The sequence below is a fragment of the Streptopelia decaocto genome (assembly GCF_964273445.1).
Source record: "Streptopelia decaocto genome assembly, chromosome: 1".
NCBI classification, from domain to species: Eukaryota; Metazoa; Chordata; class Aves; order Columbiformes; family Columbidae; genus Streptopelia; species Streptopelia decaocto.
In genome coordinates this window covers 182,553,453-182,580,034 of record NC_138663.1, presented here as the reverse complement: position 1 = coordinate 182,580,034, position 26,582 = coordinate 182,553,453, and the positions used below count along the sequence as shown (strand labels likewise).

The 26,582-nt window shown below is 43.0% G+C and overlaps 1 protein-coding gene across 6 annotated transcripts; it reads right to left on the bottom strand.

Annotated features, from left to right (window-relative positions):
* Positions 1 to 2,230: 2,230 nt before the first annotated feature.
* On the bottom strand, positions 2,231 to 26,582 carry SETDB2 (SET domain bifurcated histone lysine methyltransferase 2). Of its 6 annotated transcripts, none has more exons than XM_082076299.1 (15): positions 26,429 to 26,582; positions 25,770 to 25,960; positions 24,929 to 24,988; positions 21,685 to 21,807; positions 20,182 to 20,247; positions 19,291 to 19,393; positions 18,028 to 18,594; positions 16,380 to 16,499; positions 14,482 to 14,651; positions 13,842 to 14,070; positions 11,773 to 11,857; positions 10,678 to 10,786; positions 9,552 to 9,883; positions 8,273 to 8,361; positions 2,231 to 6,029 (listed from the first exon to the last, which is right to left on the bottom strand). In XM_082076299.1, the coding sequence occupies exons 2-15, from the start codon at positions 25,801 to 25,803 to the stop codon at positions 5,912 to 5,914; spliced, it is 2,205 nt and encodes a 734-aa protein (XP_081932425.1). In that variant the 5' UTR covers positions 25,804 to 25,960; positions 26,429 to 26,582; the 3' UTR covers positions 2,231 to 5,911. The 6 variants fall into 6 exon arrangements, with proteins under 6 accessions (XP_081932425.1, XP_081932427.1, XP_081932428.1 ...); XM_082076301.1 differs by having other exon boundaries at positions 14,482 to 14,624; XM_082076302.1 differs by having other exon boundaries at positions 18,028 to 18,237.

Genomic DNA, 26,582 nt, shown 5'->3' with positions numbered 1-26,582 from the left:
GTCGGGCCCGTTCATCGACGCTCCGGGCGGGGGGGCAGGTGCCAGGCACCGAGGGGGCGCCGAGCAGCGGGTGTCCCCACTTCCACCACCCATCTCCTCCCCTCGTTTCCGCACTGGGACTTACCGCGGGTGGCGGAAACCATGCACCCCAGTCCTCACACACCGGCCCGCGACACCGGCCACTTCCTCCTCAGCGAACCCTCCCCCCACTGCCGTGAGGAAGTGGGCGTGTCCAGCAGCGGCACCGAGCATGCTCAGTAGGCGCCCACCGCTGCTCCCTGCACCGTGTGGTGCACCTCCCCGGCGCTGATTGGCTGCGGCTCCGCCGTGAGGGGTAGGGAGGGTGGAGGCGCACCGCCCCTCCGCCGGTCACGTGGTGAGGGAGCGGCGCTCGGCCCATCCCCCACGCCTTCCGGCGCGACGGAGCCCGGGCCAGAGGTTCGATACCCGCGCCCGGCAATTCCGGTAGCCACCGTCAAGCAGCCATTTCCCCAGGGAATTCCCCAGGGGGTTCCCTGATTGAGACCACATCTGGAATATTGTGTCCAGTTCTGGGCCCCTCAGTTCAAGAAGGACAGGGAACTGCTGGAGAGGGTCCAGCGCAGGGCAACGAAGATGATGGAGTGGAGCATCTCCCTGATGAGGAAAGGCTGAGGGAGTTGGGTCTCTTTAGCTTGGAGAAGAGGAGACTGAGGGGTGACCTCCTTGATGTTTATAAATATGTAACGGGTGAGTGTCACGAGGATGGAGCCAGGCTCTTCTTGGTGACAACCAATGATAGGACAAGGGGCAATGGTTATAAACTGGAAAACAGGAGGTCCCACTTAAATATGAGAAGAAACTTCTTCTCAGTGAGGGTGCCAGAGCACTGGAACAGGCTGCCCAGGGGGGTTGTAGAGTCTCCTTCTCTGGAGACATTCAAAACCTGCTTGGACGCCTTCCTGTGTAACCTCATCTAGGAGTTCCTGCTCCAGCAGGGGGATTGGACTAAAGGATTTTTGAGGTCCCTTCCAATCCCTGACATTCTGCAATTCTGTGATTCTCCAAAGGGAAGCGGACTTCCTGCATCCTCCCATCGCCCCCTGTTCATTTTTGCATGTCCCTTAACCAGGACAGGCAGGGCTGAGGGATGGCAGGTGAGGGACCTGATGTGATGAGGCTGTCATGATCAGCGCCCAGTGTGGGGCTGGCAGGGTGACAACTGACCAAGCAGCTGATTCAGGAAATGTGCAGAAAAAGTCAGGCAATGTCCGTTCTGCAGCCGTCAGGCCCTGCATTTGGTCCTGCCTCCATGGCAGAGGAGGAGGTGGCTGCAGTGCACTGGCTTCAAGACCAGCCATGGGGTGCTCACCCAGCACAAGAAGGACCAGGCTGTCCAAGTGCCACTGGGCCGCGCTTTCCCCGGTCAGGAGATCAAAGACAGGCTTGTCCTCGGGCAGATGGAGATATTAGACCTCCTACCATGCCTCTTGCTGTGAGACTTTTTGCTGGTGCTTCCTTGCTCATAAGCCTGATAGTTTGTATTGACCCTGGTCCCCTCTAGCTGCCCCTGTGAAGAGATGATGAGCGTGCACCAGGTCACTGCAAAGTGTCAGCAATACCAGGAGAAGCTCATTGCTCTGCAGGTCTCAACACAACACAAACCATTGGGAGATTTCCTCTTCCTGCTTCACACAGGTGCAAAGTTTCTGCAACTCAAAGCTTAAGGCAAAATCATGGCAGTGAGACCAAGGTTTAGGCCCATGTGAAATTCCTTTATGTTGCATGGGATAATTAAACAAACCCTAGATTTCTACCCCCGTATGGCTCACCAGCCACAACACAACATGCATGTCCTGGCCCATCAGGAGGCCACACCAAACACAACATGGAGCTTTTCAACCCTTTCCGCCCTTTGCTGGATAGAACAGTTTCGGCTTTTCAGCATTGCTGGCGTTATTCCAGCTGGTTTCCCAAATTCCTTTGTGCTAGCCCAGATGCAGCACTTCAGAGATAAAGTCAGTTTCTCAGTCTGGGCTTGCAATTAGACTGTATCCATCACTCAGATGCTGCTACACAACACCTGAATCTATTATCTAGATGGTACTCAAACGAGTCAACTGGATACAAGCACTCTCACAAGTGCGTAAGTCTTAAACTAGGAAAATTTTCCTAACACAAGACTGTTTTTTTCAACACAGAAAAATAATTCTCTGTGGAGGAAACCCAAGTGCAAATCCCTTGTGATCTCTTCCAAATCCCTGCCCTACAGAGCCACGGAGTTCTGCTGAAATAGGTGGAGCTGGAAATTAGTGCTCAGTAATTCTTTGCCAAAAAAAAATAAATCAGTGTAATGTGCTCCAGTCCAGTTTCTTTTATGCCTATGCCATAGGTGATCTTCAGCTGTCTTTGCATTTGTGTGCTCACCTTGGGTGCTAATAATTATTTCCCTGTAGGTCAAGGAGCCCTTCTATGTCTTCACATTGCTGTTCCTCCATTGGGACAGTCCTCCTCACTATGTTGCTCACCATGAGAGTGTCAGCTATGTCCACACTCCATGGCTGGATGACACCATTTCACAGCAACAAGGTACTGCCCTGAAAAAACCCAAATTGGTTTCAGAACTCCCCTCTGCTGGTCCTCCCTCGGTGTTGTAAAACCTACGTTGTCCTGCAGGTCAACAGAAACTCTGATTTTGGGGCATCTCCAGAGCTCTGCTTCATGTCTCAATGCAACTAATTTCCATAAGTCACTCTTCTCTCCTGATACCCCCTGACAGGCTGACAAGAAGTCCCAAATGTGTCATTCCAGACGTGCTTTCCAGTGTTTCACCTCTTCTTCCATCAGTGCTTGCGCTTGGTGCTTTTACATAATAAAAATCACAGGTGACACATGGGGCTATGTGCAGAAATACACTCTTCTCCTGAGCTGTGTACAGGCAAGCAGAGGAACCAATAGCTGAGCAGAGAGAAAGTTCAGATGAGCACTCTCACAATGTGTATTAAACTGGCACAGACATTATTTGCAGAGGATACTTGCCAGCCACCTTCACCAGAACCCTCTCCAATAAAATTACAAAACCAGGTGTAAAACATACCTTGTAAGGTAAGTGTGCAAGAGGATAGCTTGTGATTTCTAATCAGATTCATAAGCAGTGAAAGCATGAGACTGAGAAGGGACTAGAACTGGGTTGCAACCACTGTATCTACTGTGTCCTCATGGAGGACGAGAATGCAGAAGCACCAGCCTGCAGACAGACCTGATAGAGCAAGGCAAAAAGCCCCATCTCATACACATATCTACCGTAAAATCCATGCTGACAGTAGGCTCTCTAATAGTTGCAGACCACACAAAGCAAGGAAGTGCTTGAGCTTTTGAAACTTCAGGTCTGTTTTCTACAGCAAGAAACAGCTTTTCCTCACCAGCCCAGTACCGGAATTCCTACCACTGATCTGGGAAATATAATCAACAGCAGTATAATGTATGTTTTTTTCCCTCCCCTTTATGCTTTAATGACATTCCCATTTTTTTTTCCACATTCAAGTTGAGCTTAGAGACAGATATCACTTAGCTTAGAGACAAGCTTATCACTTGTTTAAAAGGCTTACAACAGTGTCGGGTTACCGGTGGGTTTGCCACATGGTTCAGCATGTGTCTGGAGGTTTTAACATTGCACGTTATCCTAAGGCATATTTCCTCAGAGACAGATCTTCAACGAAGCAAGAAGCAACAGGGCTGAACGCTGACTGATGCTAACATGGTGGTGCTCCTCAGCAACAAAGGGGTGGAAGGGGAGGGATTAGAGCAAGAGCAGGTGGCTCTGACCCTTTGAAGGAAGACTGCACCAACATTGTGGGTAACTTGCTCTTCTGCATTTAGCCCTGAAGATGCGTGACAAAACCACGCAGAAACCCGTGGCACAACGACTGGGACAAAAGCTGAGGAGGGGTTTGCTTGATGGCTATGTCAAGCTCTCAAACAGGGCCATGGGAGAGCAGAGCCGAGGTTTCACGGTGAGTAGGATGGTTCACAGGTCTGATATATCTTTTATGCATTTTTAACAGGCTGTCCAGAAATTTGAGAATATCGTGTGTTGCAGCACAACCCCATGTTTTTTAAGCTTGAAGCATTCAAACCAAACTCAAAAAACAGCTTAGGTCCACAGGTACCATGTTTGTCCACAGGTACACAGCAGAGATGCAACCCAATTAAAAGAGGACTAACCCTAAGCCATGTGGACATAAGCCATCCATTGCCTGTGGCCTCAGGGCCAAGAACTGTTTCCTGCTTTTCCTTCATTTTGCAGAATAGCTATAGGTTTAAAATCTCTACTCTGTGGCCATAGTAGTCTCTCACAGGCATGTTTCGTTCCCATAGACAACTGCCTAAATCATCACTAACTCTTGCAAATGGTGCTTCTCTCCACTCTGTAGAACAGGAAATTCAGTGACAAAAACGCTGCTAATGGATGAGCAAATACCAAAAGACAATTCTACATGATCTGCCATGCAAGGCCTCCCACAAATTCAGGAAGTGAAGGTGCACAGCAGGGCCAACTTTAAATCCACCTGTGATGGATGCACTCGACTCCCTGACCAAACTCATGGTAGTTTGGTTCAGTCTCCAAAGGAAGTAAAGGCTTTGGCCACAACCAGGTCAAAAACTTCTCTAGTTCCAACCTGTTCTCTGAAAACCCTCACAGGAACAAGGTGACATGGTGACAAACAATGCATATAAGCTTGGAAACTGGAACACCAACCATACCATTAACACATGAATAGCACATGGTTCTTCCAAGACTCATTTATCAAGGAACAAAGAAAGATGTGGGTACAAAGAGTCACATGCCTACCTTTTCCATCGCAGGTAATCTGACTACAAGCCAACCACTGTATTCCATAAGCATGGCAGCTGGAGGGAGCTGTCTTTGAGCTCTCCTGTAAGCAGCTGGCTGCACAGTGGTGATCTCCCCTGGAGCTGGGACACCTCTCATGGTTACTCCTTGAAGCTGAGAGACCCTTTACCAACTGCAGAGGTATCTTTGGTAAGTGACCGGTATCACGCATAACCTTGTATTGTAGCGCACTAGATTTTGTATTGGTGACTTTGATTTTGATTTGGTAATTTTGAATCACAATTATATCCTCTACAGTAACAGAGCAAACCTTGCCATTGAACTTTGTTAAGTCTTACTTCTACAACATCTTACTTCAGTAAAATTACTTTTGGTGGTGGTTTTTCAAGTGGTCTAAATCACCCATCTGCAACACCACCTTCTTTGCTCAAGAATCCACCACATTTAAAAGTCACATACCTGCACGTCCATCCGTTGCTCCATTTCAGTAATTTTTCTCCTGCAGCAGCAGGACTTGCCCAGCTCACTTTGCAGCACGAACACAGCTGTGCAAAACCATCCTGATTAATCTCATCTCTGTTCAAGACCATCTGTCCCACTGGATCCATCAGGGTTAGGTAGGCTTTAATAATTCTTAGCCCCCAAACAGGCAGACTTGCATTCATAATGAGTTTCAGAAACCCAAGTTTTGCTAACTCAGCATTGTGGAAGTGCACAGAAAACATCAACTAACAATTGCTCTGCATCAGCCATGTCTCTGCTGCAGATGACACAGAAGCACGAGTTCTTCCAGTGCATTGTGAACTTTGCTTGCAAATGAAAAGAGACGCGGGGAAAGACTAGGAGCACAGAAATTATCTCGGAAAAGTTTGATGCCTGTTCTTTTGAGAAACAGTTCTAACTCTGTAAACTACAAAAGTGACATTTAAATGTAAATTTAAAAAACGATCAGGTGACAGACATTTTAGTTGAATGTAATTAGCACCACAGACTTAAGTGTACTGTTTGCTGTGTAGTAGTCCCTTGCAGCTTATAAATCTTCAGGTACATGACGTGTTAACAGCAGGAAGGCTTTGCCTATAAGGTTTTTTTCCTGCACTTCTGAACTCCACACTGACAGGAAATCTCTGCCTCTGGCATGCTTCCAGGTTCATAACCATAATCCCACGTGAGTTCAGTTCCAGCTTTCACATGCCTAAGAAATAAAACACTCGGTCAGTTTGTTTGAACTAAGTGAATCAGTATTGTGCTTACAGTTTGCCACCAATGACTCACACGTAAACCCCAAAATCGTATGGGACAGGGAGCATAACACAGGCAGCTTGTTGGGAGAGAAACAAGAGATAAAAGGAGTGTCTGGCACACACATGCTGCTTGGGCTGCCAGAGCTCTGGAGAGTGCAAATACCCATACCTAAGAGAAAAGAATTTATCAAGCAGTGCAATACGGCCAGAGTCTAAACAACCTGCTCTAACTTCAATGCCTATTCTGGGAAACAGGAAAACAAACAAACAAACAAACAAACAGGAAAAAACACATAAGTGAATACAACTAAATGAGCATATAGACAGTTTTGTTATTTTTACTATGTACAGTACATCACTGCTCACAGCGGCTCTGGCAGTACACCAAAGACAAGGAACTTCTAAGGTAGTAAATTCAATGCCCAAAAGGAATGTCAAATTAAATACCTGAGACTAAGATGCTGAGGGGTGACTGAGGGAAAATACAATGAAATATGAGTATTACAAATAAGAGAGTAATTGTCTGATATTTTTCACTGAATATACAACAAGGTACCTCCAGGCAGCAGGCTGAGAACAAAGAAAACGAGGAATTTTCAATCAGCACATAAATGCAACATGGGACTTGCTGCCTTAGGATGTTCTAGAGGCCAGAAACACAAAATGGATAAAAACGTGACTGTGCAAGTTCATGGAAGATACACAATTAAGCTCGGTGGTCCAGATGCAGTCCTTAATGTAGAGAAGTTGTTTAAAGGGTGGTTGCCAGAAAGCAAGAGGGCCAGCCAGGGGAACATTCCTTCCACAGTCTTCTTCCCTATGTGTTTTCTGCCAACCACTGTCACCACTCTCCACTGGCCTCAGTCTCCACTACACACTTCTTTACTAAGTACCTGAGCAAGCAAGACTCTAGCTAAAGTAAAATGTTTTTTTTCTGACATATTTCAAAAGATAGTCTTCACAGTTCTTGGAAGTGCTCCTCACAGCATGATCTGCAGCATCTGTGCCAGTATGGACCAGGGGTGCAAGGCTCCACAGAGGGTCAGTGTTCCCGGGGGTCAGTTTGTCTGAACAAGTCCTCTCTGTTGTGAGTTCTCACCCTACACTCCCGCTGTCATGTGCATCAGCTGTCTTCATTCAAGCAATTAATCTCTCCCCTTCTGGGTTTAGCTGCCATCTTCTTGTGTCTCCGTGGCACCACTTCTCTGTACATCCCCTTCTGTTATCCACTAAGGGAAGACTCACAACTTTTGCTTTCAGAGGAAGTTTTCACCTCTGAGCATCCTAGTGTTACCTCCCCAGGACACACTGGGCTATGCAAAGTGAGAAGGTCTGGAGCCAGCTTGTTTGGCCAACCAAGTGTCTCAGCCTTAAGACCCAGGAGTCCAATCCCGCCCTATAGGATCCAGATCTGCTGGCCATTCCTTGAGACACAATGCTGGAATCAGTGAATCTTGGCTTTCAAAATTACTGTTCTGAGTTAAGCCTATTTTTCCACTGAAGAAAATTATCACTGAAAAGGATGCATCAAAATTAAGCTTCCCCACTTTACATTTCAGTGCAAAACTTAAGAAAAACTCATTAGTGATAATCAACAGCTGAATTTCTTCAGTCTTCAGTGCACAATAAGAAGTCACCAGTAAGACAGTAGTTTACAGTTTCATGATCTAAGCATCTGCCTCCCTGTGGGAATATAACAGAAGACTGTGGAGGAGGATTGTAAACATGATCAAGCAACTTGCAGCCAGGGTAAAGAAAAACACATATATCATACTAATTATTATTTGATCTTGTGTGCTTGCCAAGTAGAACCTCTGTGTTTCGATAATAAAGGCCTGTGATTTACTGAGCGGCAGCTTATCAAACGTGCTTGAGATTCCAATCCTGCTGTGGAGAAGATCAAAGCACAGCATGGAAAACTGTGCCTGTGTGAATCCTCAAAATACAGGTGAAAACAGCAGGTTCGGGGATCCTCTAGCATGGACTGAGCTCCGCTGCTTCGGCGATCCCCAAGCTGGCAAGGTAATGGAAATGATTTTACTCTTTGCATTTCATCCAGGGTTTTGTGGTTGTTCCTGCATCCTGCCTGTGCCGGCTTCACAAGCCACCTCTTAACATAATTATTTCCTAATAACTAAGCACTGCTTTTTCCTCCAGTGCTTGAATGAACAACATTAAACTTCCAAAAATATACCTGTTTGTGAAGAATGCCACCCACGGGAAGCTTCTGTTGTGAGTCTCTACAAACACGCTCTGTGCAAAGAGATTTGGGCAGCAGCTGTGCTGTAAAACAGAATATTTGAGTTAGAAAGAGTGAGGCACCTCGTTGTCAGCTGACGAACCTATTTTGTGTCAGATATCTGTCACTAGCAAGGTAGTTTCTTCCTTCCCTTCCCCAGCCCACACAGATTCTCTATTACTCAATGCCATGGCCACTTCTTTTTCCAGCAACTATACATCTTTGAAGTATTACTTCCATCATATTATGAAAGCACTTTTGTCTAAAAACACCAAGTTATTTTATCAAGACCTCCTCTAGAATTTTATGGTGAGAATTCATCTTTGATTCAGGATGCACCACAAATAACCAGTATGTGACAGACATATCTCCCTGTCAGCCAAGGGACCAGTACTATGGAACAAGCTATAAATTAAATGATTGTGTCTGTTGGCAAAGAGACACAAGATGTGAAAGTTAATTCAGGTGCATGTAGAAACATGTGTGGTCATGGATGCAGAAGAAAGGTTTCAGCAAGAGGCACTACTAATCTTACCACCATATTTCCTCTGCAACGAATAATAGCTTAAATATATGCAAGGATTTTGCTGTAAGACACCTATTCATGCCTATAAAGAGAAATAAGTTACTTGCAGAGTACATGCAGAAATGTTTATAAAAAATTCATCTTAGTTGGAGGTACTCTGTAATTCATTACTACTCCTTGTTAAGTCAAAATTCAGAGACTTATTTAGCAGGTATGTACACTGTATGACAGGCTACTTCCTGAACCTGTGATTGAACAGTAATTTCCTAAATAAAATTTCCTAAATACACTTACCCTAAATCAGCATACGCCAAAATTTACAATGCTTTGGGAACCAAAAAATGAGGCTGAGACAAGGCTTGTGGTTTAACAAAACATGCCATTTGCTCTGTGGGCCCCCAAAAAAGGCCATTCAGAAATTCAGGAGAAAGATGTCAGTCATTAATTGGGACTATTTCACTCAGGAATCTAGTGGTGCCAAAAACTACAGCTAGTAGGTAGCATGCACCAACTTATGGAGGCACGAACAGCTGGTGTGGCCCATCCAGCTGTTGTCACTTCAGAGTGCAGACAGTGCCACACAATCTGCCTTGTCATGCACCCACCACGTATATGGGTTATTTGCAAAAGCTGTCTAGCTTATGCAAATGCATAATTTATATATTTAAGCTAAAACAACTATGAGAACACATGCAACTTTTTACTTACATTAAGGAAACGACCCACATTTCCTTCTTTTGAGGCATCCAGTACATAAATATTTTCTTCATTAGCATTCTTTAGAAGTGTCCCGTCACCATCAGCCTCCTCACAAAATACATCTTGTTGTGGCTGCCTGCAATTTTCCTCTTTGCAGTCAGTTTTTACTGGTACTTTTTTGGATGGCCTCACAACACACGTGTTATCCAGCACACCTGATGTGCCACAAGCAACACCCTGTGGTGACAGACTCTTTCTTTTGTATTCTGCACTGTCCGTGTCAGCAGGCTCTGTCTGTCCAATTTCCATTGGACATTCTTCCTTCTGCTGCTGAGTGGATTCTGTCAACAGACACATAAGTTATTTTTCAATGCCAATTAAAAGCCAAAGTCTTTCTTTTGTTTGGCCCTGAATTCTTATCCACCCACCCGTCTTTGTACTCCAAAATGTACGCAGCTCCCTTGCTATTTACAAGTCCATAACACATCTCCCCTTTTCTGTGCCTCTCAGCAATCTTCCCGCAAATGACTATGTCTCCTGCTGCGGTGCCTAAAGCACTTGGCTCAAGTCTCCTGTGAGCGATCTAGTCTCTCATTCTTCTCAAATCCCACTCCAAACTGATTTCTTCCACACAGCATTTGATCATCATTCTCCACCTTAATTCCTGAGAGAACCACAAACTGTAATTAAGACAGAAACAAGATGCATGTGCAAACAGCATCAGTTTCACGCTGCCTCTCCAGCCTGAAGACCTCCCACTCCCGCATGATATCCTGTTCAGTTTTTGTTGACTGGAACATGCATTGCGTGTGACACAAAAGATTTGCAAGACTGACTTTCCCACAATTGCACTGTATTTTAAAAGCTGCTGTCAGGACTGTTCATCATGGCTCATGATCGACTTTGCAGGCAAAAGATTGACCTGTACCAGTTAATACACCATAACAGGCAAAGCAGCAATAATTTCCATACCACTGAGCTCTCTTAAGACAGTCTAAGCATTACGCAGGCAACATCATTCTACTCTCAGAATAGGTTTGCCCACATCCAGAGATCACTTTCTACATTTTAAGTCTATCACCTGATGGGGCACAAGTGTACTAAGAGTAAAGTATTTATAGCTCTGCAAACCTACTTTCTTTTCCTTTCTTTGTTCCACTGGTTAGTTTTGTTTTGCTTGACTGATGAATCTGAGAACTATTATCTTCATCTGAGCTGGCATTGTGCACCAGTGTATCAATTTCCTTTAAACAGAATAAAAGATAATGAAAAGGCTGTGATGTATTGCTGCTGTATGCAACTCTGGGTCAACACAGGATAGCAAGTGGCTTTTAGGACTCTAGGACTGAAGTTTCAAAACTTCTGTAAAGCATGGCTATGGCTGAGTTTCAAAGGTTCACACATTTACTGCAATGCAACTTTTATCTTAATTTCAAATTATGCTTCCAAATAACCTGGAAGGAGCTCCCCACTCAAGAAAGCATTTAAGTAAGTGCTTAAGTCCCAACAACTTCACCAGAATTCAGACGTTTGTGTTAATTTGCTAAGCCAAAACTCAAAAATGCTTTTTACACAGTTTCAATAAGATGAACAGAAGTGGCAAGATTGTCCTCTCCCACCACAAAAAAGGCGATTTGTTACGGGAGCTCCAGAATGGACAGCACTACCAAATGTTAGCATCAAAATGCCACATGCATTTCTTAAGCGCAATGAAACCAATGAAACGCACGAAGTTTACCCCGTTTTCCCTCCTTTGCACATATTTCCATGCAACACTTCACACTCAGGTCACATTAAATCTCCCAGCTGTGCCACTGCATGATAAAACTGTGTCTAACTCCTGAGATTTTCTTTTCTCCTTCCTATGTCATTCTCTAGGGAGACATCACAAAAATATTATCACTCCAACCCCCTAACCTGGCAGTTATTTACAACTGGGGATGGAAAGGAGAATGATTTCTTAAGACTCTTGAGGCCGGAGTGTAAGTGAAGGGCGGAGAAGTTGTGAGAGTAGTTAGTGCTGATCTCTGGGAAAATGTTGAAGGACAGACAATGTCGGAGAAGGGACAGGGTGTAGCTTCCAGCACACCAGCTTAGCTCACAGTATGACACAATCTCATGAGGAAAGATCATTAGAACAATTTAAATGCATAAGATGAAAAGGTTAAAATTAACATACATATTCAGTACAGTGAAAAATGAATCTATTAAACCCACTTATTATTATTACCATGTTTAGCTTGCGATCATGAAAAACAACAGTTCTAGTTCCAGGCCTTCTTGAGGTTCCAATACTTAAATTCCCTGGATGAACCCTGTACAGAAAGGTCAAAAGAAAATTATAAAAGACAAAAAAACCCATAAGTAACTCTCACAATACACATTTCTCTAAGACCCTCTAGTTCATAAAGAACAGACTCCACCAGGGTCTGCAGTCTGGCCTCAACCCAAGTTCTGTGACTATTTTGCCTTTAAGAACTGGGGACCTAGGTTAGGTTCTCAATAGTATTTGTAAGAAAACAGTTGTTCATACTTTCCTTGAGAGATCTGCAGTTGCTTTTATATCCTTTCCCAGTTCTCCTGCTGAGAATCAAATTTTCTATTGATTTACTATATTAGATAATCTCAAAATAGAGCACCTGCAGACTGAATTTTGCTTTCTTCCTGCTACCAATTTCAATAGTTTTAACAATGCAGCATTCAAACAGGAAAGCAAAGATGTTGCAGGGACTAAGGATAGAGAGGGAAACAGAGGGGGAGACAGTCAATGTATGGCGGATACAGAAAAGTCTCGCACAAAAAAACCTCACTCCTTCATGCCAGGAAAAGGTTGAGGAAGAATGGGAAGCAGTCTCTGGTATTTACATTTAAAACATCCAAAATCACATGGATTTGGATTACGTTAAAAGTGCAGCAGTAAACACCAGTTTCAAAACCAATCTTAATACCTGTACAATGTCTAGCAATAAGTAAAAGCTATTATTCTTCAATATTTATATGTGTTTTCTTGCCACAAAAAACATCACGGTACCTCTTTGGGCCACTGATAACGGCAACAAATGTTACTCTTTAAGACTTTCTTAAGATTTAAACCTCTTTGTAAATTCAAAAGTTGCAGCAGCCACAAGAATTTGTGACATTATTGCATGGTTACATTGTTTGTCCTTTTTAAGGCAATCTGGGTGAATGACATGTCAAGCTTAGTACACTGATGTCCTCCCAAAGGCTTCTCAGATCAGCTGCACTGTCATTGCTTAAGAGGCAGAGAATAAAGTATTTTTGTTTGCCGTATTTTTTACACAGCCCACATGGGAAATGTGTTTATTCTCTGGAAAGGAAATTTACAAGATTTAAAGTAGTAGCACAGTAAACTCAACTTTAAAACTGTGCTTCCCTACAATTTTTGGTAACAGTAATTAGTAGAAGTAAAATCTAGCTGATTGCTGATAATTACATAATTTACAAAATTAATTCATTAGTTTTCCAAGATATTGAAATGCAAGCGAGAATATACTGGCAGGTATTTTAAAAAGCTTCCACTTGCAATTTCATGGTGCTTCTCAAAGATTCACAATAATCTACTATGAAATAAGCAAGAATGTGCAATCATTTATGAGTAGTACAAAGGAAGTGTTTACGAAGTAGTGTGGCAGAGCAGGGAATAAAGTTTACGAAACAGGTTCCTGACTTCCTTCTGAAAATACTACAGCATGCTATTGATGATGCCACACAGTCATTTTGCAATAATTTTGTTTTAGGAATCCTGATGGGCTATGAGGCTCTGACTGTAAAATGAAAATAGGACCAGAAGTTTTGCATCATTCACTACAAAAGTGAGGAGCTGTCAGGCTCCTAACAGGAAAGGTTAAGACTCCCAGCAGGAAAGGTTATGTTACAAAGAACAAGAAGTTGAGAGAGTAGGCCCAAAGGAGAGGACAGTTAGTGGCTCATTTGTTAGCAAAGCCTCCAGTGTCAACTTTAAATCATTTATCTCAAGTATCAAGTAGTTAACTCTTTCAAATTAGCATAATGATTAATGCCCTGAACAGATCAAGTACATGCAGGAAATGGCTTGGATTTCTAGAAAATGTCAAGTAGTACATACAGTAAGTAAAATTAATAGAGAGGAAAAATTCTGTCCCACTAGAAGAAATAATCAAAAATGAACAAAAAAGTTGAGAAAAAAAAAAAGACACCCTCAGCTGAGGATATTCAGTTCTACTCTAAGTTTTACAAAGGACTTTCTAGAATTGCAGAATATTAGTTTTGTCATGTTTAAGTTTGCTTCAGTAAACTTACAGGGTTGTTTTATTTTCATTATCCACAGTCTGAGACAAAGGCTCGTGCTTCTCAAGAGCATCGTTTTTGCCAGTCTGTGCTACTTCAATCACAGAGTCTGAACAATCACTGTCAAGTTTTCTTCTTTTAGAAAAAAGGCCATGGCCTCTGCTCTTCACAGCACTCTTCTCTTGCAGCTCTTGACCAGCATCTCCCAATACCTGAAGTTCAGCTCTGCTCATCAATCTGCCTGGAAGAAAAAAAAAAACAGACTTTTGAAGAAAATTGTTTGTTAAGATGGGTCACACTCACAATCACAGCTCAAACTTATATAAAAAAAAATACAAGAACAGTATTCAGGAAAGCAAAATATGAATGCATTTATACTAGCCCTGACACAAGGTGCACAGACCTGTGAGGGAAAAAACAACAGTCTGAGATAGGCTTTGCTCCAGAATGTTTTGTTTGTCTGATACCATCACGTTGCAGAGTTCTTCAAGGTTTTTCTATCTGTTTGATCATCTTGCAAGTTAAGATTATATTGACTCATTTCTCTTCCAATCCCATATTTCCCTGTTTGGTTCTCAAAAAACTTCCAAGGCACATGCCACAGGAGATGGAGAATTATGCTACACATCTTCTACAGGTCACCTTCTGTTACCTGAATAAGTACAAATAAACGTCCCCTTGTCGATATCATCTAGGCAGCGGACGGCCCAGCCTTTCTTCTCGGTGTTGAACACTTGCAACCTGACTTGAATGCCATGCTGTACAACTCTGTTCTGACACATAATCTTGTCACACCTGCACAACACACTACACTCATAAATTCTGTCAAAAGGAAGCAAAACAAAACACAATATAAAAGAATGCATTACCAAAACAAAGTTGCTACCATTATTTTCCCTCCTGAGCATTAATAAGGCAGTTGACTGAAAAGATAAAGACTCTGGCTAAAACTCATTATACAGCACTGCTCTGAAGCTCATGACTTGCTTGATCACTGCTTCATCAATTTTAAGAGTCTGTCACTCAGATTTTGGAATAAGTAGACCAGAAAAAATATATTATACCTTTTTATTTCATAGGAGTAAATCACAAAGCAGCAGAAATGCCTATGAAGCACCTTATTCTATGCTGGAACACATTTTAGCAAATACTACCTGGACCTCACTGTAGCTGTCTTGAGTTTCAGGATGCTACAAAATATTTTTAAAAGAATTCACAACTGTGCTTTTTTTTCGTATTTGTTTCTGAATCCACTGGCAGCTTTAATTCTGCACACCAAAGATAAACTAACATGACACAGCAACGAAGGACTGAAAAGGGCTCTGTAAGCCTGTGGGTTCAGCCCTTGGCTACTGCAGAAAGCTAACTTTGCACAACTCCTCTCTGAACACCTGAGGTTACTGGCACCTTCCCTACGCCACATATTAAACTATGGGAGCTGAATAAGAGAAAAAGCACACACTTGTAGCACTGGGATGGCTTTGGAGACACCTGGAAGAGCTGCACGTCACCAAGCCTGGCAGCAGCAGCAGCTGGCTGGTATTTCTGTAGCACTCTTAATGCCACAGAGCAAATGGGTGGTAAAAATACAGGGCAAAAAACAAGGCCAGCTACTGCTTCCCACTTCTTTGGCTGATTTATCCTGTGATGATCTTGTGATAGACCTTCCTTTGTGGCAGGTTTCCCTTTCCTCTCCCTCCTCCCCTTGGCATGCCTGAATGAACCAGCACATGGGCCAGATACGGCCTGAGCTCCTGGACTAATACTGTTACGCTTCACACTCTTCTTGGATCTTGAACTAAGGAGTGAAAATTGTAGTATCTGCAGTACAAACGTGTTTTTTCGCCTCCTATTACTCAAGTCAAATTAATTATTTCTTATCACCGTGATCTGCCCTGGTGAGACCACATCTGGAATATCGTGTCCAGTTCTGGGCCCCTCAGTTCAAGAAGGACAGGGAGCTGCTGGAGTCCAGCGCAGGGCAACAAAGATGATTAAGGGAGTGGAGCATCTCCCTTATGAGGAAAGGCTGAGGGAGTTGGGTCTCTTTAGCTTGGAGAAGAGGAGACTGAGGGTTGACCTTATTAATGTTTACAAATATATAAAGGGTGAATGTCACAAGGATGAAGCCAGGCTCTTCTCGGTGACAACCAATGGTAGGACAAGGGGTAATGGGTTCAAACTGGAACACAAGAGGTTCCACTTAAATTTGAGAAGAAACTTCTTCTCAGTGAGGATAACAGAGCACTGGAACAGGCTGCCCAGGGGGGTTGTGGAGTCTCCTTCTCTGGAGACATTCAAAACCTGCCTGGACACCTTCCTGTGTAACCTCATCTGGGTGTTCCTGCTCCTGCGGGGGGGATTGGACTAGATGATCTTTCAAGGTTCCTTCATATCCCTAACATTCTGTGATTCTGTGATCTGTCAGTAAAATTGTGACAAAAGTAGAAGGTTTCGGTAACCCAGAAATTGCAGTTATTTTAGTCCTGTAGTACTTACACTAAAAGAGCATACAAATGAAATAACAGTTAATAGTTCTGTTTTTCTTACCCACTAGGAACAGGTCCCTCCAGTCTTTTGTAACTGTATCCATGGGATGTTTTACTACTTGCAGACAGAGAAATTTTACTACAGCCTCTCTCAGTTAGCTGTAGGCATGCACATTTTGACCTAAAAGATAACATTAAAACATCTCAGAATGTATTTGGGGCTGCATAAATCAAACATAAATCTAAATAATTTTAAATGTACTTGACTATACAGACACACAGAGTTTTATACATATCTATATTTTTTTTCCTCTCACTTTTACTCCATAAGGCCACTTCAGGCACTCACCCCTCTCTTTGTCTCCTGCCTGGTTACGCCTGCTTTACATTAATCATGTTCTCTCCACCCCAATCCCATTCTTCTGTCAAGCTCTATAAAAAGGCACATGCAAACAGCTGAAGTATGACAGAAATTTATTATAAACAGTACACTATCAAATGGCTTGAACGAATGAATGAAAATCAGGTGCGCAGCACAGCCTCCCAGTCTGTCAGCCACTACCTTGTTACCTCTTTCCTACACTAGTCCCCAGGAAGTGAAGAATTTCGCACTACGGATTCTAAGACTCAGGCAATAATGCTGCTCTTCGCCATCTTACGTGATGACAACTCCAAAGACCCCTGGTGTTTGGGCAAACAGCAATAGACCAAATCCTGAACCCCAAAACAGCACATCAAAAGCATCTCAAGTCTCGGGGGCGTTCAGTGCAAAGAAGCAGCATCCTATGCGCTTGTTGTTCCCCACTGCTCAGCTGAAACTAAATAATTACTGAAGCTTCACTATTTGAGGCTGTGATTTCAAGCTTTTGTTGGGTCATGGACAATTATACTGTACACCAGCACATGCAACTACTCTAGCTATCAATAATATAAAATGGATTTGACACCAAATAACAGCTACAGGCAGAGATCAGGTCAAAGACAAACACCCTTCAAGAAAGAGGACATTATCACCAAACTTGCATATGTTAACTGTGGCAAGTTCCCACAGTTATATGTAGCCCAGAGTTACTGGGCTTTAGAAAGAAGACAGTGATGAGCAACACCATTTGAACTGCTCAGAACATAAATGTGTTTCATGACTCCAAGATTTCACAGTTTCTGTTTACACAAGGGAAAGGATGGGCTGTAGAAGTTGTGAACTGGGATGTTCCTTCTTCTGCCCTCAGTAACCTTCTAAGTCCCAAATGATCTGATCTCTTCAGGCTGTCCCACCCCATCTCCAGGACACCATCCCACAGCAGGAGCTGCAGCAGCAGTTGTCATGCAGGATCCTTCTCTGCCTGCCAGGAAAATGAGCTTTCCTCTGCTGGCACAAGACTCTCTCCTTTCCCCACTCCTTTCCCAAAGCTGAGAGATCTGCTTGCCAGCTCCACTTGGAGGAGAAGCACTGCCAATTTGGGAAGGGAAAGAAACACAATAATCCACCTGTTGAATGCTTCCACCCCTACAACAGAGGCTGGAGGTATAGGAGCAGCCAAGTTCTGGAGAAGACAAAGACACAGTGGTGTCAGTCAACACAGAGCATGGCACATGACAAGTATCACAGATATTCCAGCAGTGTTGGTCCTTCATTATTTAGCACTATTTGGTAGTGAGCACCTTCACACTTACACCAACATTTCCTGGGATTGGATTTTTCTACCTACCTATCAACGCAGCCATCTGTGCAGTCACATGAATCAACAAACACGCTCGAGAAATTGTTGAGATAATATCCACGCGGCCACGATGCTCTCCGATATTTGAAATAAGGTAATCTTGCACGGTCAAGATCATTGCAGAAGGAAACGGGCACTGACTCAGCTCCGTTGCTGATGTCAAAATCAAACACAAGAGGTTCAGGATTTACAGTGTTCCTGCCCAGCAGAACGTATGTGTTGAAGGAGAAGTGATCAACAAATAAGAAATTGCACTCTGTTTCAAACAGATAATTTTGCACATCTTGGAAGCTTCTCAGACTTCGGCCACAAGGAGCTTTATAATTCACATCCAGTGATTTCGAAAGGCAGTCTGCTTTTGCGTGGCGTCTTTGAAAGTCAAACAGGATTGGTATCTTAAGAGGATTTTCACCCTTGTAAGAGCCTGCTGGTCTGCTGGCAAGACATGCACTAGAGCACTTGTGGTTCTGATACCCCCGGTTTAAAGGTATATCTTGAATTTTACTAGATGCTTCTTTACTCCCTGAACCTGTTTTTTCCATCTCTTCCTTTTCGCTACTTGGAATTTAAAAAAATAAAGAAAATAAAAAGAAAAAAGAGCAGAATCTTAGACAACCAGTAAAACGCCCAGTTTTTTAGTGGTTCAATATTACTAGTTGAAAGAAACAGCCAACTGATTCAAGTTCAGAGGTTTCATTGCATCACTGTTCATACTGTGTTACTATCCGAACATTGTATGAAGACATGTTCAGTGGCATTAAAAAAAAAAGGCAACAGCTTCTTCCCAGGAAGAACTTACATACTGAAACACAGAAAGGACATTAAAAAAAAAAAAAAAGGAACAATATCTTTACCCCCATCTTCCAAATAAGTACCTGGGGCTAAATAGATAAATATGGACAGACTAAGTCATGTTCATGACAATCTGCACAGTCTGGGAAAGCTTGAGAACTCAAAAACTGTTAAATCCTAACCCTGATAATCCTGGTAATATTCATGGATCTCTATTCACAAGCAAATGCCCTGGTTTGTTCTGCAATGTTCTCACATGGTCAATTAGAAAAGTCTACTCAAAACCACAGGTTCTGCATGTAGGTCAAGTTAAAAATATTTTCACTTGGAAAACTGTCAGGATTCAAAACTGGGTTTAAAACTTGGAATTTAGAAATACAAGAGAGATTAAGATCTCTCTCACATGCACAAAAGTATATGTCAAATAAGGGACTGGAATAAACTATCACACACACTGACCTGTGAGAACCTTCTACAGCATTTGCAACGTTCTCATCTGTAAGAAGATGCTGCAATTTGGGTTTCATTTCCTGTGTGTCACCTCCATCAGACATATCACTTACTGAAAAAATGTGAATGCAATCAACAACTTCAACAATCCACATTTTGCTTTATAATCAAACTTAATTACTAAATAGATAAATGCCAAAATACATTAAAACAATGCATTGCTATGAACTACAGCTAACAAAGAGCATGCTAGCAAGTGCCCTACTAAAAAAAGAAGCTGCTTTTTATAGCTTATACAAATGTCATGTTTGCATATAGGTGTGCAAGTGAGTGACTAGCTGACACACATGCCCACGCTTCCTCTGCTGCTCCTCCTCTCCCTCCCTCCTTCTCCTTTCCTTCCTCCAAAGGGGAAAAACTTGGGTGTGCACTGATGAACTTGAGGCAAAATGCCTTTTTCCACAGACTATCAGGTGATCCGCATATTAAAATCTTCCATGCAGCTTTCAAAGAGCATGGAGAAAACATGCACATGAGGCACTAATCTGTATTTCTCTTCATTATTTGAGGTAAAAGTATACCAGCGTATTACAGCTGGTGGAACCATGCACAAAATCACTCTGTTTGCAGCCAGCTCAGGTTCATCAGCGCTTACTGGTTCAAACCCTCTTGATACAAGCCATATGCACGTACACACAAACTACAAAACTACCAACCCAGCTGAGAGTCCATAGTCCAGTACCTGAGGACAGTAATAGTTATGTTTTTTATTCCTTGTAATGCTAACAGGCTTCTCAGATCTATTTTATGGATTTCAACAAAAGGAAACAAGCTCCTGGTGAAGTAAAACAAGACAAATTAAATCCACATACCAAATAAATATAATCAAGATGCACGTACCATTTGTCAAGTTTAAGAGATCACCTAGTTTAGCTTCATTCACCAGTGCCCAAGCCTGACAGCATTCTATGCAAAAATCGAAAGAGAACAGATATGAAATGCAATTTAAGTAACGATAATAGGGACAATGATATTAGGGACTACTGAAAAGGAAAACAAAATGTAAGTCCTCCAGAGACACATTTCCTCATTATGCGAGTCTAGAGCATTGTAAGACTCAGACTATTAGAAACCTTTTGCACCACAGTCCTTAATAGACACGTCTACGAATTACAATAAAATTACAGCTCATATTAGGGGTTGTGAATCTGCACTGAACATCCTCTGGCTTTTGAAAAGCTGCCAGAATGTTTCCAAACACACACAAAGCAGCAGCTTCCAGTGGCAGTAATACAGGTAAAGACAATTTAGCATAAAAGTTTCTCTCTTTACTTTGTCATCAGAGCAGTCATCTTCTGGCTAAGAAGGGCTGGATCTTGTCAGACCAAACCAATGCTACTCCTAAATTGGTGGAAATGGCCTTTGGATAGTAAGAACACCCAGGAGAGACCAGTTCTGTCTCAAACTCTTACCTCATGCAATAAATATTACTAAGTGACAGACAAGCGTCAGCAAAATCCATGTTAATATTTTAGTTTTTAAATCCTTACAGAACAAAGCATAGAAAAATTCAAAGTTAAAGATGTCAGATTGTGTCATCTGGGGATCCAAGTTCAACTTTTAGATACACACTGCTGTAATATTTTGTCATAAAAATCAAGGTGTGGGAATTCAAGTACACAAAAAATGGTGCTACCCATTTATAACAAGCAGTACAATGTGGCTACACCAGTTAAAAAGCATCTTACGCTAGTATACATTTTCTTGCATAAAAGAGCAATAAGATCCATAAATTACATTTACACGGGTAATGCACAAAAGAAAAAAAAAAAAAAGTATCTTTTCTGAATTAAATAAACCAGTAAAAAGAAACCTGTGTACATCTTCAGGCTTATCAGACTCCTGATTTTTATGTAGATAAAGGTAACTTAATTCCATGAAAACCAAAAACAATCTTAAATGCATTGCTGTCACACTTTTCTACTAATGTTTCAAGTTATAATGGTGTCTCCAACATGAAATAATACTTATAATCCCACGCCAAAACCATTCAGTTCACTGAGATCAGCTTGAAAGGCTGAAACTTCTGATGATAAATGAAACATGATGCACTGTAGATACTTCACTACTTATCAAGAATAAACATTTCAGTTCCACATGCTTAAGAACCACACGTTGTTTGAAAATGTATACAGGCAAAATGAGAAAATGACAAAATTCACCTGAAATTATTAGTCTTTTTTTAAAAAAGCAGGTATATTTTTTCAAGTGCCTAAAAATGCCAACTAATAAGTAATTTAAATTCAAAGGTATCTGAATTGTGGCAGATATCATAATAGCCCTACACAAAGCAGGCCACAGATCCTCTGCAGTCTAGCTTAACTGTTAACAAGGATTTCAAACCTTGGTTTGTGGCAGTTCCATTCTTGATCTTTTCCTTTAGTGACAGTAGCACATTTTGCACCTGCTCAAATATGGTGTCCACTCTTCTACCTCCCAGTTGTGTCCAGAACATTTTCAAATCACCTGAAATGCAAATTTCCATTTACAAGCCTGTACAGCTCCCAAGAAGTCTAAAAATACAAGTAGCTCCTCGTGGACTTCTCAAAGGCTCCCACTCATTTCATTGGGAGGCACTTCTGAAAAGCTGGCCAGGGCAGCTTTCTTCTTTCTCAGGCTTTCACATTCAGAAGCCTATTCCTAAACCCAATCATGAAAGTGAAACAGAAATCAAGTGATGAATGGGAGTGGCTTCTGATGGTCCATGAAGTAATTTTCCAGCATGTCTACAAAGGGTGCTGTGGGAGCCATTCTCCAAACACTAGCAAATTATTCCACTATAAATTAATTACCACTGAAATTCATAGAGGAGACACAGGAGAATATTTTCAACTGAATGAACTAACATATTATGAAACAAAAAGACAAGCTACACAAGCTGATTATCCTGTCCCATCAGTATTTTTGGTATATTTTCTAGGGGAAAAAAATGTTCAAAATATTTTCAGATAAAAGCAGTTTGATAAATTTTGTTCAGCAGGTGATACCAGTTGCAATAATTAATACACCCCTTATATCATGCCTCCTTCCTGCACTAGAGTTATTTATAAAGAACATTTTGTTTAAATAAATGTTTTTTAAGCTACTGCTTCGGAACCACTTCTCTTCCAAGTGTATGTATCTTTGAGGTACTAAGCCCATTCATGAAAGCCCTTGTGAAAACATTAGCAAGTGCATCTTTGGCAGGGACTCTGAAAAGGGAACATGGTTCAAAGTGTCAACAGACAATGCCAAAAGAGACAGCCTGCTCTCATGGTTAATGTTTCTCTTCTTCAATGATCAAGCATAAAAGAATAAGTAAATCTGTTTTCCTGCTCCATTTCTAGAGCTAGACTCCACTGTCACCACACCAGGTTTACGTTCTTGTACGGCAAGTAAAAAAGTATTTCCTTAATTCTTTAGTTAGCAGAGAATGACTCCTGTTGCCTACGATACCAGGAACTAAGTAATGCTCTAGCAGTATAGAGCCTACGGCTACTCTCAAAATTGTCACAACAGCAGTGAGGAAAGTAACAATCTTTTGTTACCACACCAGCTGCTTATGTCACCAACAGCTAAGCGCATAATATTTAATACTAACAGGCAATGCTGAAAGTACTTTATCTTGTAAAACAACTAATTCAGCACTAAGTCTCAACATCATGCCATGAGCTTTTATATTCACAGAACTTCTAAAAAAATGTGAAAAGGTCAAAGTCCCATTACAAAAAATGCCCACGACACTTCTTGGAACCCGACAGTACTGCTCCAAGAGACATCTGCCCTGGGCCATTCCCACCCTTTTGCTGTGCATGAAAGTATCACAACTTTAAAATACCAAGAAATATGTATATTTAATATGTGTTTAAAAATACACATTCAGAAATTCTAGTAAGAGGTTCCACCACTACAGATCAAAACTGCTGCCCTTATTTCTTATATGTTTTCAGATATTTCAATACATTTGCTAAGTCTCGATAGCACTGGTGGATAGATTACTTCAGAGGATGCGTGCGGGAACACAGTTTTTAATTTCTGGGTCATCAGTTATAATCTTGCCTAGGCCAAAAGGAAATCAAACATATACTATGTGTAGTGCTCAAATCACTTGCTCACCTTGCAAATCACAGAATCACAGAATGTTAGGGATTGGAAGATCAAAAGATTATCTAGTCCAATCCCCCTGCTGGAGCAGGAACACTTAGATGAGGCTACACAGGAAGGTGTCCAGGCGGGTTTTGAATGTCTCCAGAGAAGGAGACTCCACAACCTCCCTGGGCAGCCTGTTCCAGTGCTCTGGCACCCTCACTGAGAAGAAGTTTCTTCTCAAATTTAAGTGGAACCTCTTGTGTTCCAGTTTGAACCCATTACTCCTTGTCCTACCACTGGCTGTCACCGAGAAGAGCCTGGCTCCATCCTCATGACACTCACTCTTTATATATTTGTAAACATTAATAAATACTTCCCCAGTTCTTGTGCTGGAGTGCTCTGAAACCTCAGCAGCAAAAACTTGGTTTTGCACAGAGAAGCAAGGATTGCATATGAAGTTTATAGTATAATTTTCATTTCAAAAAAGACAGATGTCCATATCACTCATCTCCTCTCCAGTGTTAATGCTGCCATTGTCAAGCCCAGCCAGGGCGACAGGGAACGAACAGACACAGGTTGCATCTACCTCATCAGCGTTCAAAATGATCTCACCAGCTGATGACTCAGGGTGTGGATGGGCATCTGGTGGCAACAGCTCTAAACCTGGCTGAGGCCATCACCTCTGGAGAGATTTGCTTTTCCCTCTATAGGATCCTTTGGACCATATCTCTTTGTTCAGCATTGTGAAGGGGAATGATGCTGGAGCAAGAAACAAGCAGCCAAGACCAGGGCTACTTATGTCAGCTATTGGAAAAATAACTTGGGTGTGTGTTTCCTATAAAGGATCCATAGTGCTGCCAACTAATATCTTACACATACACCATGAGAGGCAAAACTATTTTCTACTGGTTAGCATTTTCATACCAGAAGTGATGCCAAATATATACTACCTTCTCCTTTCCCTCCAGAAATCCAAAATATACTACCTTGTCCTGGTTTCGGCTGGGATACAGTTAATTTTCTTTCTAGTAGCTGGTATAGTGGTGTGTTTTGGATTTAGTATGAGAAGAATGTTGATAATACATGATGTTTTGGTTGCTGCTGGGTAGTCAAGGCCTTTTCGGTTTCCCCTGCTCTGCCAGGTGCACGAGAAGCTGGGACAGAGCAAAGCTAGGACAGCTGACCCAAGCGGCCAAATGGCTGTTCCCTACCATATGACATCATGCCCAGTGTATAAACTCGAGTTGGCTGGGGGGCAAATACCACTGATCAGGAACTGATAGGCTATTGATGTCGCAGGCAGCGACCAATTGCATTGTGCATCACTTGGTTTGCATATGCTGCTATTATTGTTGTTATTAGTTTTTCTCCCTTTGCTGTGCTATGAAATTGTTCTTATCTCAACCCACGAGGTTTTTTTTCCTTTCCTGTTCTCTCCTCCATCCCACTTGGTGAGGGTGGGGAGTAAGCGAACAGCTGCGCAGTCCCCGTTGCTGGCTGGGGTTAAACCACAACATACCTTCAATCTTCTCCTCTCTGGAACTGGCAAGATTCTTCACTTCAAAGCAGTCACACTGCACTGCAAGAGGTACACAATGGACAAGTAAGTGAGAAATTAAAATGATCAAGTGAGAAATTAAAATGATTGTAGCTACTTAGCTTTTCAGCATTTATACAAGTAAATACTACAGCAGGTATCAGTGGGAGCACTGTGTGATAAAGCTTGGCAGTAGGAGTCATCCCACTTTCAAACATTCATCCACACCTTGTCAAGACCTAGCTGAAGAACATTAAAATGAAATGGGCTGTGTGAGGCAATTTTTTTCTACATGGGTCATTTCTTATTATTCCTCAGGCATGGCACTGTCACTAAGTGACCCATACTTTCCAGCATATTCAGCTGAGCCCACATAACTCCCACATCCTATTAGCTCACACTTTTTTCTTTTTAAATTAATGCTGCCAGTACTGCAAATAAACTGATTTGTTTAGGAAAAATAAAGGCTTATCTAGGTTAAAAAATTAATTAATCTGTTTCTCAACAGATGCAAGATACAGCAGGATGTCTCCACTGAAATAACACCAGGGAAAAGTAAGGCAGCATTCTTCAACCACATTGAAGATATCACATTTCTGACTATGATCACTGACACAGAGAGTATAAAACATACCTGACTTGTAAGTCAGCTATTTAATTTTTTTTTTTTTTATGCTATAACCGAAAAAAATGTTTCCATTCATTTTGGCACGGAAATTTCATTTGGTTGACTGGGAAACGAAGCTAAGCAAAGAAAATGTTTCTCGCAAGATCTGCCTAACGACTGTTCAAAACGGGTTTTTTTTGTTGTTTCAAGGCTTACTTCTTTTCTGTTCCATCTTCCGGGGTGGCTGCATGGGGGCCTGTGACACTCATTGGGGTATCGCCAGCGCCGAGCCCAGCTCAGGTAGGCGAGCGGAGCGTTGGTCTCGCTGTCCTCCCTCCAACGGGCAGGAGCTGAGCGGCCTGTCAGCCTGGGGGCTCCGTGGCATCCCCGGCCGACATGGGCTGAACCTGCGGTGGAGGCAAATCTGTGGTGAGGCCAAACCTGTGGCGGGGCCAACCTCTTGTGGGGGTGAGCCTAGTCACGCTAGGCCACTCGCCCACCCCCCGGGGCCTCTCCCCAGCACCGCCCACCCTCCTCGGGCCAACGTCCCTCAGCCCATCCGGGGGTTGAGGAGAGAGACGGGTTAAAGCGGCGCTGACAGGAGGACAAGCCGCCGCGCTGGGACGCGGGAGTTACCCCGTGTTGCCTCCGACCCCGTTCCCGGGGTTGCAGGGAGCCGATCCCCCCGCAAGCTGACGGGCCCCGCACGGCTGCGCCTGCAGCACCCGCCGGCACCGACCGCCGCCGCGGCGCAGGCAGGGACACGCCCACCGGGGCTCTGCTGAGAGACGGCGTGGAGCCGCGGGCCGGACCCCGGCCAGTCGCCCTCCTCCTCGTTCGCCGCCACCCCCAAACCCGCTCCCGCTCGGCGGTACCTGCGCCGGGCCGGGCTGAGCCGCGCTCCCACTCAAGCGGGGACCCTCCGCCGGGAGCGCGCACTGCAGCGGCGCCCGTGTCCGCCAGGGGGCGCCGCCCCACCGGAGAGGCCTCACCCCCACCGCTCCCACCCCCGCTCAGGCCGCCACTGCG

Excerpts from the sequence above, each read along its gene's own strand:
- SETDB2 (XM_082076299.1), bottom strand. The coding sequence starts at position 25,803 with ATGCAGCCACCCCGGAAGATGGAACAGAAAAGAA. Across the intron at positions 11,858-13,841 it reads AATGAAAATAAAACAACCCT|GGTTCATCCAGGGAATTTAA; the intron begins GTAAGTTTACTG and ends CTTTCTGTACAG. Across the intron at positions 6,030-8,272 it reads GTGGCATTCTTCACAAACAG|GCATGTGAAAGCTGGAACTG; the intron begins GTATATTTTTGG and ends TTTATTTCTTAG.